Below are 18,781 nucleotides of genomic sequence, written 5' to 3'. Positions count from 1 at the left end.
GGATGAACGACATCTCCCACTTCCTAGAAATGCTCTTCATTAACTTTGTGAAAGCCAAACAAAGCTAATTTTGAGGTAAGCATGCTGCACAAGCTCCTTACCTCTCCTCCTCAGAAAATGCCACGTATAATGCAAGACTGAAGCTAGGGACACATAGGTAAAAGTCACAGTATCAAAAAAGCTGCTTTTGGCTGAACAGATGTGAACAAATGTAATAATACCAACCTTTAATCCAAACAATTCTACTGTAAACCAAAGTCTGGTATCTAGGTTAACTAGACGACAACGTCTTGGCAAATTCCTCAAATAAATAAAGAGTTCCTAGAAGTTATTGGAGTCAATGAGTTACATGAATGCTCACAGCTGTTCTCTGAAATTCAGAATTTTCTAGCTTTGACCTCTGATCTGAAAAAACAGTTTTGTAGAAGCCTTCTAGATTAACAGGATGGACATGCACTTGATGGTGATTGCACCACAGGTAGTCCCCATTAGCTGGTGCTTTTCATATTGATCTCTCCTCTAAATGGATAATTTTAGTAGTTTCATAGGCAATGAAGCCATCAATATCTGTCAGCTTTTACACCTCTTTGACCTCAGTGTGTGGCAAATATTACCATCAGTTTTATCTGTTTTGTTCTGTTTGTTTTTAGCTTTTCAGTTAATCTGATTGCGACACACAGCATGAGGTTCAGAGGTTTGAACAAATGCAGCCAAGGCGTTCATGTAACTCCTCTCTGAGACATAAGTGATCACATTTTGCATAGTTCTCTTCATAATACTAAAGATTTACAGGACAACAATCAGTTCTCTCTCCAGTAAATTAAGTTTACAAAGATTTAAATGAGGTATAGCTCTAAAGCATGTTTTTATAAATCTGGTGGTCTTAAGTGCTCGTCAAATAGATGTCAGAGACCACACGGAAGTCTGAAAATACTCATGTAAACCCTTCTTCAAGTGCTTGACATTGATCCATCCATTGCACGTCTTCATGCTCAACATGGGTTAAAATAGTACAGCTCACTGTGACACTGTAACTAGAGGCTGCTAAGCTGATAGAAATAATCTGTTATGCTGCTTACAACTAATAAAAAAACCCTTTGCTTTTGGGCAGTTTTTGAAAATACAACTCTCATCCTTTTCACATGTGAACGCTCGCTGTTCTTACCATCTCTTATAGCCCTTAGACAAAGGTTTGAAGGCTACAAATACACTCAAAACTAGAAGGAGAAAGAGGAATGCCTGACCACATAAAAAAGGACCCCACTGCACTGGAATGGGCAGCTAGTCTTTTTTGTTAAGTATATCTATTGTGTGTTAAACGCATCTAAACCCATACTAACTTCTGAGAAGAATCAGCCTACTGATCAAAGAAGCTCAAACTGGCAAAACACAGCAGTCTCACCAAGTGCTACAAGAAGCCTCCATTTCTGCTGGTGTGCCAGACTGCTCGGTAGCGGTTTGATCCCCGAAATTCACTCCTCTGGGCTGATCTTTTTCCTCCAACTCTTTTTCCTTGCTTTCTGTCCCCTATGGCATTTCTATGTTCTGCATTTCCACTTCGCTAACTCGCTCCTAACAAAGGCTGCCCCTCACAAAGTAATATCACATGGAATGAAATAATGTTGTGGAACTAACAATTCTTGTAAACCACATAACTGTGTCATCTATTAAGAATCTTGGACTATTTAGAGAGATGGAAGAAATAAGAAGAAAACATTCAGCCCATCTAGCCATCCCAAGGCAGAATCCATTCTGAAATGCATTCTCTGCTATAGAAGCCATATGCAGCCTGCTCCAGTCTTAGCTACACTTACCATTGGAAAGTTTCTACACTGTAACTTTTTTAAAGTGAGGATTGTTCATTACTTCATGCTGCCTCAGAGCCTTTGCTATTTAATTCTTATCACTGCTGGTCTTATTCCCTTAGCCATAGGCACTATAGTAATAAAATAAACAATGGTTGTAAAAAGCTAACATTCTGATCTATACAATTAAATAAAAGTAATTATCAATAGCATACGTATATAAAAATAAATGCTTTATCTCATAAAAGGATTTCAGGCTGTGACAATTAAGTGTATTTGAAGGACAGAACGGACAGCAACTTTTTTTAACCTACTTTTGGTTCTCTCTTAGTCATCAGGGAAAACCAGATACCAGTAGATGATGATTTATCCAGTACTAAAATTCACACCCTTACTAACTTCAGATAAGGTCTAGTCAGCTAGCTTACACTAGGCACCTGCTATTGGTAGTCAAATTTAGGAAAGAATTTCATCCTGATAACCTTCTACATCCAGCCAGAAATCTACAGCAAAACCACCTCCCGCACTCATATCCAAACTATCAAGCCCTCTTTCTGCTCTTTAAGAAGGGAGGCAAAGGGCTGTTTCAAGTTATAAAACAGTAGAAAATTGCGTTTGATGCTCCACATCTGTAATTCATTCTCTTCTGCTATGGAAGGTGCTCATCTTTATCAGGTGCAGTCAATGGAAATTTTGCTGTTCACTGCAGCGGGGTCAGCAGGAGCTCAGCTCCATGGAACAGCTGCAGCATAGATACAGGGACCGTGACAAAGCCCACTTCAGAACAAAGGTTTTAGTGTCTGCGCAGCCAGCAAAAATACATCAACACTTGTCTCAAGTGTGGCCATGAGCTAGAAATTAGGCATAGCCTCTTCAAGCTTTTTAATCTAATTTAGCAAGCAGCAGAGTTTACAAGTCACTGCTTATTTCTGGAGGCACATGCTTGCCTTAGCTTGAGGTTGACTTTTGTCTGTGAAATTGCACCTCCATCATCTTTCAAAGAGAAAAATTGCCATCTGGCATGTGTGTGAGGATAATTCAGTGATGGCTGTGAACTTCCTGGCACATGCCTGTCATTATTGACTGAAGGGATTCTTGTACCTACCCACAAGCAACTGGTCTTGGCCATGCTAGACGCTAGAGATGCTACAGTAGATGGATGTCCATTCCCATCCAGACTAGCAATTCCTCTGTGTCTGGGAGTTCATAAGTTAATAGAGGAGTTTAGTCTTCAGAGCTGTTCTGTACCCAAACACTACTTTCATAGAAAAAGAGATCATCTGTGAATAGCCCTGGATATGCAACTACAAGAAAAACAAGATAAAGCAAAATTCCAATCAGTAGGAACAAGAAGACTGATAAAAATAAGTGAAGAAAACAGAGATTTAAATTATTTCAAATATTTGCGTTTGTGTGAGACAGTAGTAACGATGTGAGAGGGCATGAAGAAAAATAAAATTGGACTTATCACAGAAACAGTTAAAAAAAACCCCAAAACTTAAAAGAAGTAAGAAAAAAATAAGAAAATAAATCATAACTGAAAGGATTGGAATGATATACTTTTTGCGTAAACGATGAATGAGTTAGAGACAACAAACTGCACCTAGCAGTAGTCCGTACTGAAGCAACTCAATAAAAACAGAGAGTTTCTAGTTTTAAAATAAAATCCCTGAATTGAATTGTAGAATGGAACTAGGAGAAGCATGGGACAAAGGAGAATTCACATGCAGTATTACAACACAGTCCAAATTCTAGTAACCAAGTAGCCCTTTAAGGTTTAAGATAAACTGTATTGTGAAAAAGGATTACTTGTTTTTTAAAACAAAGTTAATAGAATCTCAAATATACAAACTTTACCAATATTTTATTAAATTTGACAATATATGTTCCTTCTTCTGTCAAACATAGCAGAATTTGCAAGTGTTTTCACGCTTCCTTGGTCTGTCTCAGAGCTACAGTTGGGAGTGTTTTTCTGGAGAAGTCTCCTTTCATGAACTTAACCTTGCCCTTTCCTCCTGGACAAGGAAAGAGGAAAATTCCCAACAGAGCTCCCAGCTGTGGTGATTAAGGTTGTCTCCTGTCCTGGGTTCTGGTGCGCCTTCAGAGAATCAAGATACTCAAATGTGCCTATAGAAAAAAAAAAAAAAAGCAAAAAAAAAACCCCAAACCCCAAAACCTGGCTTGCTATTTTTCTTCTTCTATTACATTTTCTGATCTTGGACACCGAAGTCATGATTCATAAGAAGAAACCAATGGTTCCTATTATCTTCATCTTCTATGAAGAGCGTGGTACACTTACTCCAGTTACTGACTGGGGAGAGAAAAATATATTTATGGCAAATTGATGAACATTAAGGAAGAAATCATCATGTGGTTTAACATGGGAATCTCTACTAGCTGGCCAAGAGTAACTGGTTTTGGATGTTACTTACCTTTTTTAGTAAAGGTCCACGTTTCCATTTTCATTAAATTGCTCTAGACTTACCCATATGCGAATGAGAGCAAAATTTATTCATCTGCTTAGCCAAATTTCACCACTACATAGGAGTAACCTTGTGAAAAGTAGAAAAACAACACTGTACAACCATATCTTTATCATCAATCGGTAAAATATTGCATGACTTCTTCTGAAAATGTATTTGGTGACAAACGAACCATGCATTATTTTTAGAACCTTTCATATAGTCTTAATTGCTTTAAATTACTGCCAAAGTTGTTTCTACAAATTAATGGATGAAATAGGTATATTGTACATCTCGCTCTCCCAAACTGCCTCCTGTCAGAAGGTTCTGCCCCACCCCTCATTTTATGCCAGGGAAAATTTATATCAAGGATATTGTATTGTGTCTGGCCCATGACTGCTTTGCAGTCACAAGTTTTCTTTGTCTGTCCTTCACGCCCGTGAGGTACAATCACGCTCCAGCCCAGAGCCATGTGGCCGCGCTGACCCAGTGCTGAGACCAAGCTCACAAGACCTGCTGAAAAATAAGGTATATTAGCTGATTTTGCAGTATCATGGTGATGTGCCTTCTTGGGAAGAACCTATCTGTATTCGGCCACTAGGCGTGAATACCTGAACATATATGTTCTTCTTTGTAGAAATACGGATGGATAAATAACTCAGGGAGGTCTGGAAACATCCAAAGGCTCTTAGAAGCCACAGTCATAGCTATTTAACTCTTATATGGACCTCACAGGAGTTTGTGCAGATTTCTGAACTGATCCTTCTTTCAGTGAAGTCAACAGTGAAATTCTCATTAACTTCCACAGCAACTGAACAAAATCACTACATGCAAAATTTGTCTTTTTTTTTTTTAATGATGCAGTTAAAGTGTTATCAGTTCACACAGTCATTCACGAACCTTTTGTTAATTGAGCTCTAGTATCACCACCTCTGGTTGCCAGTATTATCAACTTCCATTTGAAAAAAAGTTACTGGCTCTTAACAGCTGTTTGAAAAAAAGTTACTGGCTCTTAAAGCTGCAAAGCAGAAAACCTGACTACTTACTGCCCAACCCTATAGACTTAAGAACTCCACATTTATTGTTTTTTAAAATGGCATCATTCTAAAGCTAAGCTCGTAAACACTGAGTGCCTGGCGTTGCTGACACTGAGAGGGGAAAATTCTGATGACCAAGAAAACCCAGCTATTTCTGTCCTGAATACACAGCAAGCGTGTGGCTCAGTTGGATGGTTTGTGATACAAACCTTTTCTTTGCATCAGCGTAATTACCAGGGATTTTTTTTTTTATGTAGAAGGCTCTTTCCTTCTGAATTTTGGACTTACATGCAAATAACTATAAGCATATTTTAAAGCATATTTTAGTGCCTGATAGTGCTCATAGATCAGGTAGTTATACTTGTAATAATTTCTGTGAGTGGGTGTTCATGTGCGTGAGAAGATATGCAAAACTGGATGGTGAGATGAGCCATGATGAACATTAAAGGTCCGAAAGCAGATCGATAGCTGGTGTAAATTGTCAGGGCTTCATTGATTTCAATGGTCCTATAATAAATACTAATTCAGCTGGTGCTAAAAAAAATGTCATCAGCTGAGCATCTGGTCCATAACAGTGGAGAATGCAGAATGAGGTATCGGTGTTACCTCCAAACTGAGCACTTGCATTTACCTTTGCATTGAGTCTGCATGGTGCAAAAAGGTAAAATTCCCTGTTTATTCATGTTTTTTGAAATCTCCTCTATTGGCTGGATTAGTGCATGTGGGTACGCACGTGGAGAGAAAGATGCATATATATATATATATATACACACACACATATATACAAGAAGGCATTTTCTGTGACAAACAAATACTTACACGGCTTTTAGTGCTGTGATGGTACTTTTATCTTCAGTTGAAAAAAAAACATTTCAAGATACTATATGAAAATTACTTGTACAAATTTGTTGCACTTCTGAGGTTTTTCATTCATCCCAATAGCAAGGGAAACTAAACCCAGAAGACGCTTTAATCCACAATTTACATACAATACTTAAATTCCTTTTAGAAACTAAAGCTTATTACAGAAATGATAGTTTCCCATGTGTATGAGTTACTGAGAATTATAATATCAACCAAAAGGAATTAAGCCAGGTTGCACATAAAAATCTACACTTCCTGGGTGATTCTCAACATTTTTTCTAAACATTCTCCACCAGATAAAGTTCATTACCTTGTTCAAACCATTTCCCATTTCACAAAGTTGAGTTTTTACTGAATCTGTAAATGAGACATCAATTATACAATAGCATTAACAGAACATAAGAGAAAAGGGACTTTGCGCATGGCTGGTGGTTAACTCATTGATTCTGCTGTGTAGTTCTCTTGACCGCCTTATCAAATGCCGCTAATTTCTAGTCTGCATACAAATGTATTGATGTGCCAGAATTAAATCAAATTAGAATGTTTAGAATAAAAGCCTGTTTGCCACGTTTCAAATTGTTCATATTTATTTGGAGGCCTCAGAAGGACATCTTAATCTTATAGTGTTGTTATTTCAAATAGCAAAAGAGATTTTTAATGTTATTTGGAGAAAATCCCTTAGCTTACAGACTGAAAAAAAAGCAGAACTGCTGCAACAGATATTTTGACAAGAGCTTTGAGCGAAAAATAACAAAACCTCTGCAGGGAATTTCCCATTAATCTAATTTATTTGGGAGCACATTTTCACAATAATAATTAAATTATCTAATGTTTGCTTACATTAAAAAGCGATCATCTGTAGCAGTTCATTATTAGAAAAAAGGAGGGGGGGGAAAGGCCAACATTTTAAACTAACACTACAGGAAAAACCCAACAACGTACAAACATCAAAGAAATGCCATGATGTTTGACAGCTTCCTATGAATTCAGCTGTTTCATCTCTTAGTGAAGTTGGCAAAAGAAATTCCAGCATTTTCTGTGCAGTGGTGTCTTTAAAGCTGTAACGTGTTTATTTGTTAGACCTCTATTCATCCGGTTTTCAGGGTGTTTCAATAACCAAAATATCCAATAACTAAAGTCTTGTGACATAGGAATCTGTGTACAGACAACAAAAACAAGTACATTTTCCTACGGAATATGATATTCAGGTAGTTCATCCATGCCCTGTGAGGCTTCAGTGGGTGGAGAATACTACATATAACCAACTGAGATACCATTCAGCAAAATGCGTTTTTATCTGCTTTATTTCTCCTAGAAATGTCAGCACAGCACATTATATTGCCTGTAATTTTAATAGATAAACGAGACAATGATTCCATTGTTATTTTTTTCTCAAAATGGTAGAATACATTTTCTTAAAAAGGTCTGCAAACATATTTACAAAAGTGTGAAAGCAATAAATGCAGGCTTTTTATATTTTTACTGAACTTCCAAACACTGACCGATATCCTAATTTTATTGGAAATCTGGTCCAAGGATGATACAAGAAATTAAATATCACACTCGATTTTGCTTTCTTGTAGGCTACCGTGGAAAACAAATCAAACAGATAAATATTTTAAAAAGAACAAAGTTATATTCCATGGAGCATAATGAAGATATTCCGAAACCATTTCCTATATTTTTATTTTGTTTCAGCTTTAAAACAGCTCTAGGTCTTTCTTAATGTTGTGTTAAAATGTGGGACACCATCTTACTTTTGGAAAGCCAGCTGCTGTAATGTAATTATAAAGTAGCCACTAAAATATCATTCACAGTATCTGCATCACAGGAATGGACTGTTTTCTTCAAAGAGGAGTGATAAAATTTGTGTTGTTGCCTTCATCTTTCACATTTTAAATACTGTTGGCTGACAGAAATAAAGTGTAGTGTCATGCTTGGTTTACCTAAATCATTTATTTTGTAACTAATAAAAGTAAACAATTACCAGATACTGTATATATAGAGATATATAGATATATGGCCACAAATAAACTATAGTAGAAAGTTATTTTGGTTTTGATAAAGTTAAGAAAAGCACATAAAATCATATTTCATGAATATCTTGTTTTATGGCCATCAATATTTTTGTATTTTTTTGTTTTGTTTCATCAACATAGCAAAATACAATCTTCCTATTAAACAATAATTATCAGATGGCAGACAATTCTTTTTATTGGTTTACATTGGCAGGTCACAGTCTAAAAGCACAACCACATCAGGCAGAAATTGCACACAGACCGCCCTGGATTTTGAAGACTATTTTTTATGCTTCTACCAAAAGAGCTTAATTTAAAACTGGGACTGTAACACACACTAATTAAACATACAGCTTTTTTTTTTAATAGCTAAATAAAATGACTGAAATTGCAGTACTTTATTTCGCTTTCAGCTTCAGTTTTAACATTTGTGCCTGATGTTAGCAAACATGCTTTGAACTTCCTAGCAATCGTTTATGAAAGTTCAATCACCCAAATAAAACCTAGGTGATTTTTTTCCTGTCATGGAATACTGCAGATTTATTTCAATTAGGCCTGTTCCTTGGCTTTTTTTTGGTGTCGATATTTGTATTTTTAACTTATTTCTGAAAACTAGGGGAGATTTGCATGTAATCCTATGACATCATACAGTTACAATGTCAGTATTTCTGTAAGAAATGGTTGTAGGTGGGACTGGCCCATAAATATGCAGTTGTATTGGTTGTAGAAGGCATGTTCATGTCTTCAAAAACCAGACTGGTCTTAAGATATTACTCTTTATTTGAGACAGTTACCATTACTTCATTAAAAAATGACAAAACAGCAATAAACATTTTAGCTCTTTAATGAGCAAAGATCAGGTCTCTTAGCATTGGAATAATATTCGTTATCCAGATTATCTTTATTTCACTCAGTGACCAGTAATATGGCCAAGAAGTACAAAGTAATTTTCCATCAAGTAGTATACAATTTTTGTGTGTAATAAGCTTTCATTCTTGAAAAAGAGTAACTGAAAAGAAATGTTTCTGTTACTGCAGTTAGTTTGTCAGAGAAAGTTCTTCGCATTATCTTACAAACTATCAAAATTGCTAGTAATTTGAAAAAATGTAAAAAAAAATCACATAACTTCAGTCTAATAGAAATATAGTACAGGTAAGAGAGAAAGTATTTATCAGGGATGTGCTCTTAAGTCCATCTCAATTATTTCTTTTATATAAATGTACATCTGATTACATATACAAACATTTTGAAAGGACTGTGGTATATAATTACTGGAAAGCAACAGGGGAATGAAAAATTTCTTGTGATTTTAGAACATTCATTTCAAATCACACAAACATATGTAGTATTCAGATTTTAAAATTTCCAGTTGTTGGCTCTCTCCCCGTTCTTACATACTCTCTTTTTCTACACTGTTGCCATCTGGTCTAGAGAATTCATTTGAATGGCAAAGCTAATGTCTAGCAAAAAGGGAATTAACTTTATATTAAAGTATTATAAGTAAGCTTTGTAACATGCAACATGAGTTTAAACAATAAACTGAAAGGTGTAATCAGAGTGGTAATACTGGGGCATTTTTATATTGCAAAATATCATTGCAATTAAATTTTTGGACACACTTTACCTTACCAATTTGAACTAAACATACTGTAACTAAATCACAGCAAATTATAATCCTTCATCAAAGGAGAGTCCATTAAAGTTATAGTTATGTTAAAGTTAGAAATTATTTAGGTGGAAAGGAAAAAAAAATAATACAGATTTTTTGTCTGGGATTCGTATCAGCGAGGATTCACCACTGTATACCTAGAATGCCATAAATACCTTTAAGAACTGTTGCAATCCCTTCTATTTCTGAAGCTACCATGAAATGTTTTACTGTAATTACCTTTGCCCCTTTAAAAAACTTCTTTAGGTTGTGCCAATTGATGGAGAAAGCTTCTATTAAAAACTCCAATGGGATGAGAAGAATTTTAATTACGGCTTAATCAGCAGCACAGCCACCAAGCATATAAATTATCATGCACATCGTGCTAAAAATATCCAGTTTCCTTTATTCCCACAACTTTTATACTGACAGCACTTATGTGATAATGTTGTACCTGCCAGGCTGTAAAACTGACTGGCAGATTTCAGCATGAGCCCCTTTCTAAGGCCTTAACAGCATTGGTGCTTTGTGTACTTACTCAAATATGTAAATATGGTCTACACAAGAAAACAGGTCCAAATAAAAATTGGTGAAAATTATCTGACATTCCATTAGTGTGTCCCTTGTGCATATTTATAGGTTTTTAAAATTTTCAGTCATAGTTCTTTCCTGTTTGTGTTGCACATGCCTAATTCCATTATGTAACTTAAATCTTCAAAAAATTAATACTTGAATGTGAATGAAAAAGTATCATTCAGGACAACTGCTTCAAGCAATTGCAAACAGTTGGGTTTTTTTGTTTTTTCTTTTGTTTGTTTTGTTTGTTTGTTTCTTAAGTTCATTTGATATATGTACAATTCATTTTTTTCAAAACCCCAAAAGTTCTTGATATGTATATTCACATAATATTCCTCCATATTTAAATAGTAAGAGTCTTGTAGGTTGAAAGCCAAGTAATCTTCAGTAATATCACCTACTGTAATCCATCAAAAAATAAAGTTTGTTTCGTCTTGTCTGGCTATACCCTGGTTGTTGAGTGTGAATGGGGGTGGGGATGAGGATGGGGCAGAGTATTGTTCTGTCCTCCGGTAAATGTGTTGAATGTGTGTAGGGGTTGAATCCCTGGTATAGTGTTGGGGATCATTGTGATGGTGTTGGGTGTCATTAAGGGAATATCATCAGGAGACCTTCTCATAGCTAGTGTGTAGTCTGGGGGACAGGCGGTCCTAAGAACCACCTCATGTGGATGGATGGACTCACATTCATGATCCAAGTCAGTGTGCTTCATTTGGAGGGACATTATCTCCTCTTCTTGTGCATGGGTAAGATCATTGGTAGTAGTACGCTGTGGGCTACATCTCCTATGAACATCATGTCTCCGCTTGTCTTTTTTGTAGTACAATGCTGCAAAGGCCAAAATGTTCAGGAACAGCAAAGATGCACCAACTGCAATAGTAACACTCAATTCTGTTGAATAGTCCCTTTGATCCACTGAAAACGGACTTGGTTGTTGTTTGGGATCATCTTGTTTGGCTGTAGGAAAGGCTGAAGTAACAGAAACAGAATTTTTCCTTGTTGGTCTGAAAGTATTATCAGTTGACGGCACTTTAGTTGTGGTAGAGGTATACTGTGAAATGTCGTTAAGATTGTGCAGATGAGGTACCAGTTCCAACCAAAGGTTCACTTTATTGGCCCTATAATGTTCTTTAACTCGTGGTTTTAAGCCAATGTGAAGATACAGTTGGTCTTTCTGAGAATATCTGGTCCATGCTACTTCTTCAAAACGATTTGGTTTCGTATGGATGAATTTTGTATCTTGTGGGACTGGTTGATTTGGGTCACTAAAAAAAAAAAATCTCCAATGTTACAAAGTATTTTGAAAGGAATTATAAAATTAACATAATTAAGATTTTATACTTAATGTTTAAGTCTGCCTTTGGACAGAGCAGAATGCTATTTCCTAAAATTAGAGGCCTTATTAATCTTGATTAGAAACAGCATTATGCAAATGAACCCTTCTTTTACATAGACTTCAGCAACTTCCCTAGTTCCCCAAAATGCTAGTATCTCACACTGAAATCTTTTGCCACTGAGGACAGATTGCCAACAGTGTGGTAATGCAGACAAATGTCTGTGAGAGACCAGTGTGAGAGGACATTAAGCTTTGCTTTTCTTTTTCAGTAACATAAAGCTTATAAAGGTCAGCATTTCAGTTCATACACAGTATCTGTGGCCTTCCAGAGGTGAAAGACCATGGCAGGGCATAATTCAGTATAACATACAGTGACTTAGAGTCCAATGGCCAAAGGTAGAAAAGTGTTTTGAATTACCAATGGAAGAAGAATTAATGAAAATGACAAAACTTTTCAAGTTTAAAGTCACATATTTTATGGTCAGAAGTGTCAATTTAAAACAAAATACGTTATTAAAATAAGCTGTATTATATTTGATGCAATATTTATGTAATTTTCTGTCTCATGGGATGAAAATATTATCAGTGCTGGGGTAAAGGCAGTTACTAATGTAACCATTTTTAACTATACACATATGTTAAAAGCTTAGTTTTGCACTTTTCTGGGTATCCCTTAATTATTTTTGTGGAAAAAGGTTTTTTTTAATTTCTTCACGCAGAATGTTCACAAAGATATTTTTTCCCGTTTTTTGCTAGAATGTGGAAGTGAGCTGAGGGACATTCCAATAAACATAAATATCCAACCCAATCCTTAATCTCTTATTCATCCTACAAATACAGAGGCATTCCCAAGGGGGATAACCAAGGGAAAGCACTGCATCATTATATCCTGAGTTTGTATACAAGACTATTCATTATCTGGTACTCACCCAGTTTTTGCAAAGTTTGTCCAGTACGTCATCACCACTGCACTTAGCATGACATCATTTTTGGAGAAATTACAAGGAAATAATTCAGTAGGACCAATCATGGGGATTCCTAGTACGTAAGGAACCTCATCTCCATGGGCTGCATCTGCCCACGCAGGTACCTGATCTGTCTGGCAATGATGGTAGAAGGCATAGAAATATGTAGGCGATCCAAAATTTGAGTGAAGATCTGCTGTAGCTACTGCTGGTGCAACCCACTGGTGATCAGTAAACAAAGCCAGCAGTGTTTTCCTTCTGGTCTCAGGATTGTGTCGATCTGCCCAGTCCGTGTACATAAACTTAATAGTTTCCCTCAATATATCTTTGCCTTCAGGGTATCCATATAAGTTATCAACAAAATTAGAAACTGCAAAGTCAAAATCACTAGCTGATATGCCATCTTCGCTATCCACAATATTTTCAACAAATTTTAACCCTTCCCCTTGGTTAACTCCCAACATGATGTCATAGTTGAGGAATTCTCCTTGTTCCATCAATATCTGAGGATCATCTGGTATCACATCGCCATCAATTACTGGTCCAAAGGCTATATGGTATCTTGCTGGTTGAATGTCCTGGTCGACAAGTTCTCTATAAGGCTTCTTCTGTAGACATTCTACCAATTCTACAGTGTCTGACATGTTGCAACCAACTTTTGTAGCCAACATCCTGGCGTATTTTGCAGGCTGAAAACTAACTGCCCAGCTGGAGAGAGCTGTTCCGCTTTGAGCTATTGCTCTTTGAAAAAGTCCTGTGGGGAGAAATATTTAAAAACTACTGAAGTTGACCTTGAAACAGCTACATACTTGAAAGATTCAAAGTAGTTCTTTGAAACAATAGAAAACTTTAACAGAAGAGATACTGGAATCTTAATGGTACTTAAATACACAAGATGGTGAGATCTGACTGTCATTGTACCTACAGGTAACATATACAAAATAAATGCAATGTGCGCAGAAATTGAAGCAAATCATTCTACCTCAATGTAGTCCAGCTGAGGAACAGATTTTCAAAAGAAGCTCAGGAAGAAAAAGAAGTGATATTACTTTATGTAGGATAACACTATTAGCTTGAAAGAAATTCCTAAAGTTGAAGCAATTTATAGGTTGGAGGAAAAGCCAACGAGTCTCTGAAATGGATTGGATTTCTGGATATTGTTCAAGCCATCAGCAGCATGCGTACATATGACTGTGTCAAATAAACCTAATATACTGCTTTTTTGTGTTTTGTTTAGGATTAAACCTGGTGTGAGAGGTGCAGTGCTTTTGAATTGTATATCATAGCAAAAGTTTATATTCTGGAGTAATAGATGAGGAGGTACTAGGCAGCTATTAAATTTATAAGTGTCTGAGAGTCAAGATCCTTTCTTGTAAGGAGTTTTTTTAATGAAGGTTTATAGTGATCACACTTACATAAAAAGGGAAATTATATATTTTACACTATTTAGCTGTGTAATTCAGAGATTTAAACATAAGTTCAGGTATTCATTTAGGGGAGAGAGAGAGTATGATCTGGTGCTGCATATAGACTTGTAGCAAATCCCAAAGACCTCAGTGCAATTAATTTGAATTTATGCTGATTTAACTAGCACTCTGGACCAGGAATTCTACACACAGAAAAAATAAAATATGTTTAAACTGATGTTTTCCGCTCCCTTCTGTAAGCATTTTTGAGCATATCATGAATGAAAGCCTCACGCCCTTGTAGTCAATGAATCAATCAAATTTTTTTGTTATTGACTTTAATGCAATCAAAACTCCACCCTTGTTCTGATGCTTCTTGTGCTCCCTTTGTGTTGGGGCTTTGCCTTTTCCCGTTCCCTTGAGGAAAGAAGTTCAGGTTCTGAAAGACATTTTGAGTCTGAACCTTGCGCAAAATAATGCTCATCTCTAATGTCAGAAACTTAGACTATATTTAGGTAACTGTGTCCTTTCTGTTTTTTTGCATTTTCATGGAAGTGCATCCAGTTCATTTCAGTAGCACATCTTTTGCACTAATTACTGGAAAATATTTTATACTGGACCCTACCTCCTGTAGCTCACTGTGGGTAATACAAAATGGTCTATAGCATACGTAAGTTATGCTGATTTAAGATATATGGGTCAAAATTTGGTTTTACTTATGCTGATAGGCACCTGGAATAATTCCACTGATGTCAGTAGAGTTGCTTAGGGACCGAAAGTGACATCTGGCCTCACTCATTTAATTTTGCTAAGAATGTATCTTTGGTTCAATGCTTGATGAATAGCTGGGTACTCCCACTAAAGGAACTGAAGTTAGGGTGCTCAGCTTACCTCAGAATTTTATTCCAATAATGCAAAAGATGGCTTTTACTTTGATACGTAACATATTTCTATCGATAAAAAACTTGCGTGGCCCCTAAATCAAGCCAGAGACATGCCTTTACAGCCTCTGTTGCAGCACCAGAGCCAGTACACTCAGAAGTTAGTTGGAATCAGTTGCTGCCAGGAAACATTTTACAAACTTCTGAGCAATTTAAAAATCATTCTAGACAGTATTATGTCCAAATCCAAAAGTCTTAAAATCAGATAGGTGTAGGGACTGAAATATGTAAACTCAAGTCTCTCCTTAAATTTATGAGAAGTCATATCCAGGATATTATTTCCTTTCAAGCTATGAGAAAAAATAAGAAAGAACTTGAGCTATAAAGCAGGTAAAAATATATTTGCATGTTTACAAGGTCAGATATTGAGCTAGTACAAATCAGCTCAAAGTTAGTGGAATTATGGCAGAGGATCCAGGCATTGTAATAAATGTAACTAAATGACAAAACTGAATTTCACAAAGATGTATTTCATGATAATTCATAATGTTTCTTTTTTGCATATTGTGTAAATCTATTTTTATTGCTTTATTAAATATGTCTGAACAAGGACAGAAAGTGTAAGCTACGTATTGAGAAAATGCTGATATAAACACTATGGCTTGCTAAGTGCTACATAAACATTAAATGTTGGACTAAGTAAAAGTGGTCAAGTCCTCTGGCCATGAAGTTATCTCAGGAAATGAAACTAATCATCCCTCCCGCTGAAGAATGCTTACGGAAATATTCCTCCTCTCAAACCATTTGGTGAAAAATGAACAACAGTATGAAAAATTATTTTCATTCTGTCACACAATTCCTGGTAGAAATTGGTACCACACAGGATGGAGAACTACATTTTTGTCTGATAGTGTGTATGATTGTTATAGGTTATGGGCTTCAGACTGATGGAAAGAAGATTTAAATGTTCAATGGACCATATCGCTTTGTGACTCCTATTCAAAGTCTCATTAAAGTAAATAATAATATTTTGCATATATTCATCTACATTTTCAGAGCACTTTCTAAAGATGGGTGCTGTTCTGCCCACTTCCAGATGGGCAGCTATGAACAGCACCATCTTGAAATAGGCTGAATGTGTCCTCTCAACTACCGAGGGATCCTTTCAAAGGGAAATGAAGGAAGCAAAGAGAGCATCCGAATTTACAGCTTATGAAAGAGACTGGTTAATAATGTGAAACAAAAGGGGTTTTGAAAATGTTAAGGTATTTGAAAATGTTTGAAAACTTGAATAAGTTTTCTCATTTGAAGCTGACCAATTTTTATTTTAATACTTTTTTTTAATGGCAGGTCTAACCATCCCCAAATGAAACAACATACATGGGGGAGTGGCACATTGTTCTGTTTAATCCGAATTTCAATAAAGCATGTTTTTGCTTTCTTATAAAAGAAATCCTCAAAAATTTACTTTCACAATTGGATTTTAAGTATACATCTGTAAGCCCTCTCCAGTCCTCTCCCGAATCCTTTGATTTGCTATGTTGGCAAGTTACTGCATCAGTTTCCCCAAACAATTTCTGCTCCTAGCAGAATTCTGGCCATGTGTTAGAATATGACAGGGTAAAATTTGCTGATAAGAGGCAACACATGACTGTCCAGATATTGTAAATGTGGCATTTCAAATTAATGCCATGTTACATCAGGAAGACCAAGATTAAGATAAAGTAAGACTTAGGGACGATAAACCAGGTGTCTTCATTCAACCTTAAGCTAAATCCTCTATGACAAAAGTTATTTTTGTGAGTTCTGATGAAAAAAGATGGTGCAGTGTGACCCTCGGAGGTAATGCTTACATCTTGTTCTCATAGGCCAGTTTATAAATATGTCCTATTTAACTGCAGGTAGTTATGGAAAAAAAGATTACATTAAAAATCAAATTGTGGAAATAGACTAAAATTTAAAACACAGTCTATTTTCCACTAGACTTTTCTTGTAAAAGCTATATTTTTCTCTCATTTAAAATAGTGTAAAGGCCTGATCTGAAGAATCTGTCACTTCTGTTGACCTCAGTGGGCTCTGCATCATGAGTTTGGGTAAATGCAGCTCTTTTAATGTCAGTGGAATTATTTTTTTATGACTGGCCAGTTAGTGCCCCATGGAGATACAGCAATATAAATTAGTGGAGGATTGTATGCACAGGGCACAGTGTGATGTCCCTGGTAAAACTAAACAATACAGATAAAACTGTGTGAAAACAATGAGACAAAAGTAATGTGATCAATAAGCAATAGCCATACAAATGAGAGAAACTGTGTGGAGCTGTGGTGCAAAAATCATAGGAAAAAGAAATTGGGTGCCTCAAACAGCATGTTTTTAATTTCCTGCTGTCTGCCTCAACTAGAGAGAAAAGGTGTTAGTTATGGAATAGGAAAAAACATATAGAAGAAAATCCATTTGCAACTTGGATGCTTTGACAATTTTGGATCATGCATGCAAAACATTCAACCACTCTTTTATTAGATGACAGCAAGTGAAGTTCATGCAGTTTCAGACAAAAGATTTCTGAACCAGGTACTTGTTTCCTTCACACAAAATAATAGTTTTCAGCTGTTAGCCTGAAAAGAGAAACTGTGTCATTTTAGTTTTCTTTAAATTCTACTCCTCACGAGAAACTAAACATGCCTTTTATGACTGACTGAATATAGATGACCTCATCTACTGTGAGCATGACTGACTGGTTTTCCAAAAAGGACACCCTTAGGTAGGAAAGAAAAGAGACAAAAATGATGCACCGAGAAAATGCTGTTCAGAAGTCTGCTATAAAGTGTTTCTACAAAGCTCCATAGGAAAAAGAAGAAAGTGACCCAAAATTTAAACATGCACAGAAGAGTTGAGGGAGAAGGCAGCTTGTACAGCCTTTAAAAAGTTTGCTTAATATTGAGCTGAACTCAACAGTTCATAGGAACAAAGAAAAAATACAGAGCATCACATAGTACTAATGGCGGTGGCATGCAGACACCAAAATTGTCAAAATTTGCAACCTGCATAATACCTTTGGTTGAATTGCTCCAACGGTTACCTTCAGAATAATGGGATAAAGTCAACAGATTGACGCATGAACCGCCTGCACCAGATCCAAAAACAGTTATTCTTAATGGGTCACCACCAAAGAACCCAATATTTTCACTAGTCCATCGCAAAGCTTGAATTAGATCAAGGAGGCCATAGTTTCCTTTTGCTGCTTGGTCCCCAGTGCTCAAAAATCCTGTGAATGGAAATGAAAAAAGAAAGGGTTAGTAAGTGCTCTTCTGAGTAATCCTTTTGCAATCTTCTAAGTAAGATGTCAAAAGTACATGCCATTAAATATTATGGAACTACATAATATTGTAGTAGAATTTTCCATATTCACTGGACAACAATTTGCAATTTTGCACTCTTCCTGAAACAAATTATTTGGTATTCACCCTTTTGGCCATGATATATTAATGTAGGGAAGATGAAGATGCATCCCAGGCAATATACTCGGCTAAGTCTTAACAGGTCACAACCTATTACTCCCAAAGACTTCATGTTGATTGTACTAAGTTTAAGAGTAAACATTTAACAAACAGATATGCTGCAGTCATTTCGTAAGTGATTTGGTCAACTATGTATTGCACTTCTGTACTTAGATGCAGCCATGAGCTTTGCGCATGCCTGAGAGGTAACGGTTACACTTCTCTGTAGACTGTGTTTGGTTACGTCCTGGCAACACACTATCTTTTCCTTTTTTCTCCCCCCAAA

The 18,781-nt window shown here is 36.2% G+C and overlaps 1 protein-coding gene across 6 annotated transcripts in view; it reads right to left on the bottom strand.

Moving 5' to 3' along the window:
• Positions 1-9,014: 9,014 nt before the first annotated feature.
• Positions 9,015-18,781, bottom strand: part of NLGN1 (neuroligin 1) — a 325,605-nt gene continuing 315,838 nt past the window's right edge. For 4 of the 6 annotated variants that reach the window (XM_009333585.1, XM_009333582.1, XM_009333586.1 and 1 more), the window contains 3 exons: positions 18,051-18,263; positions 12,676-13,465; positions 9,015-11,675 (listed from right to left, as the gene is read on the bottom strand). In XM_009333585.1, coding sequence (XP_009331860.1) covers positions 10,853-11,675; positions 12,676-13,465; positions 18,051-18,263 — 1,826 coding nt within the window. In that variant the 3' untranslated portion in view covers positions 9,015-10,852. The remainder of the gene's footprint in view (positions 11,676-12,675; positions 13,466-18,050; positions 18,264-18,781) is intronic. The other 2 variants (XM_009333584.1, XM_009333588.1) reach the window with 1 other exon arrangement.

This window comes from Pygoscelis adeliae, unplaced genomic scaffold (assembly GCF_000699105.1).
Source record: "Pygoscelis adeliae isolate BGI_AS28 unplaced genomic scaffold, ASM69910v1 Scaffold220, whole genome shotgun sequence".
NCBI lineage: Eukaryota > Metazoa > Chordata > Aves > Sphenisciformes > Spheniscidae > Pygoscelis > Pygoscelis adeliae.
Note: the sequence above shows the minus strand (reverse complement) of the source record. Positions and strands in the feature narration are given on the sequence as shown.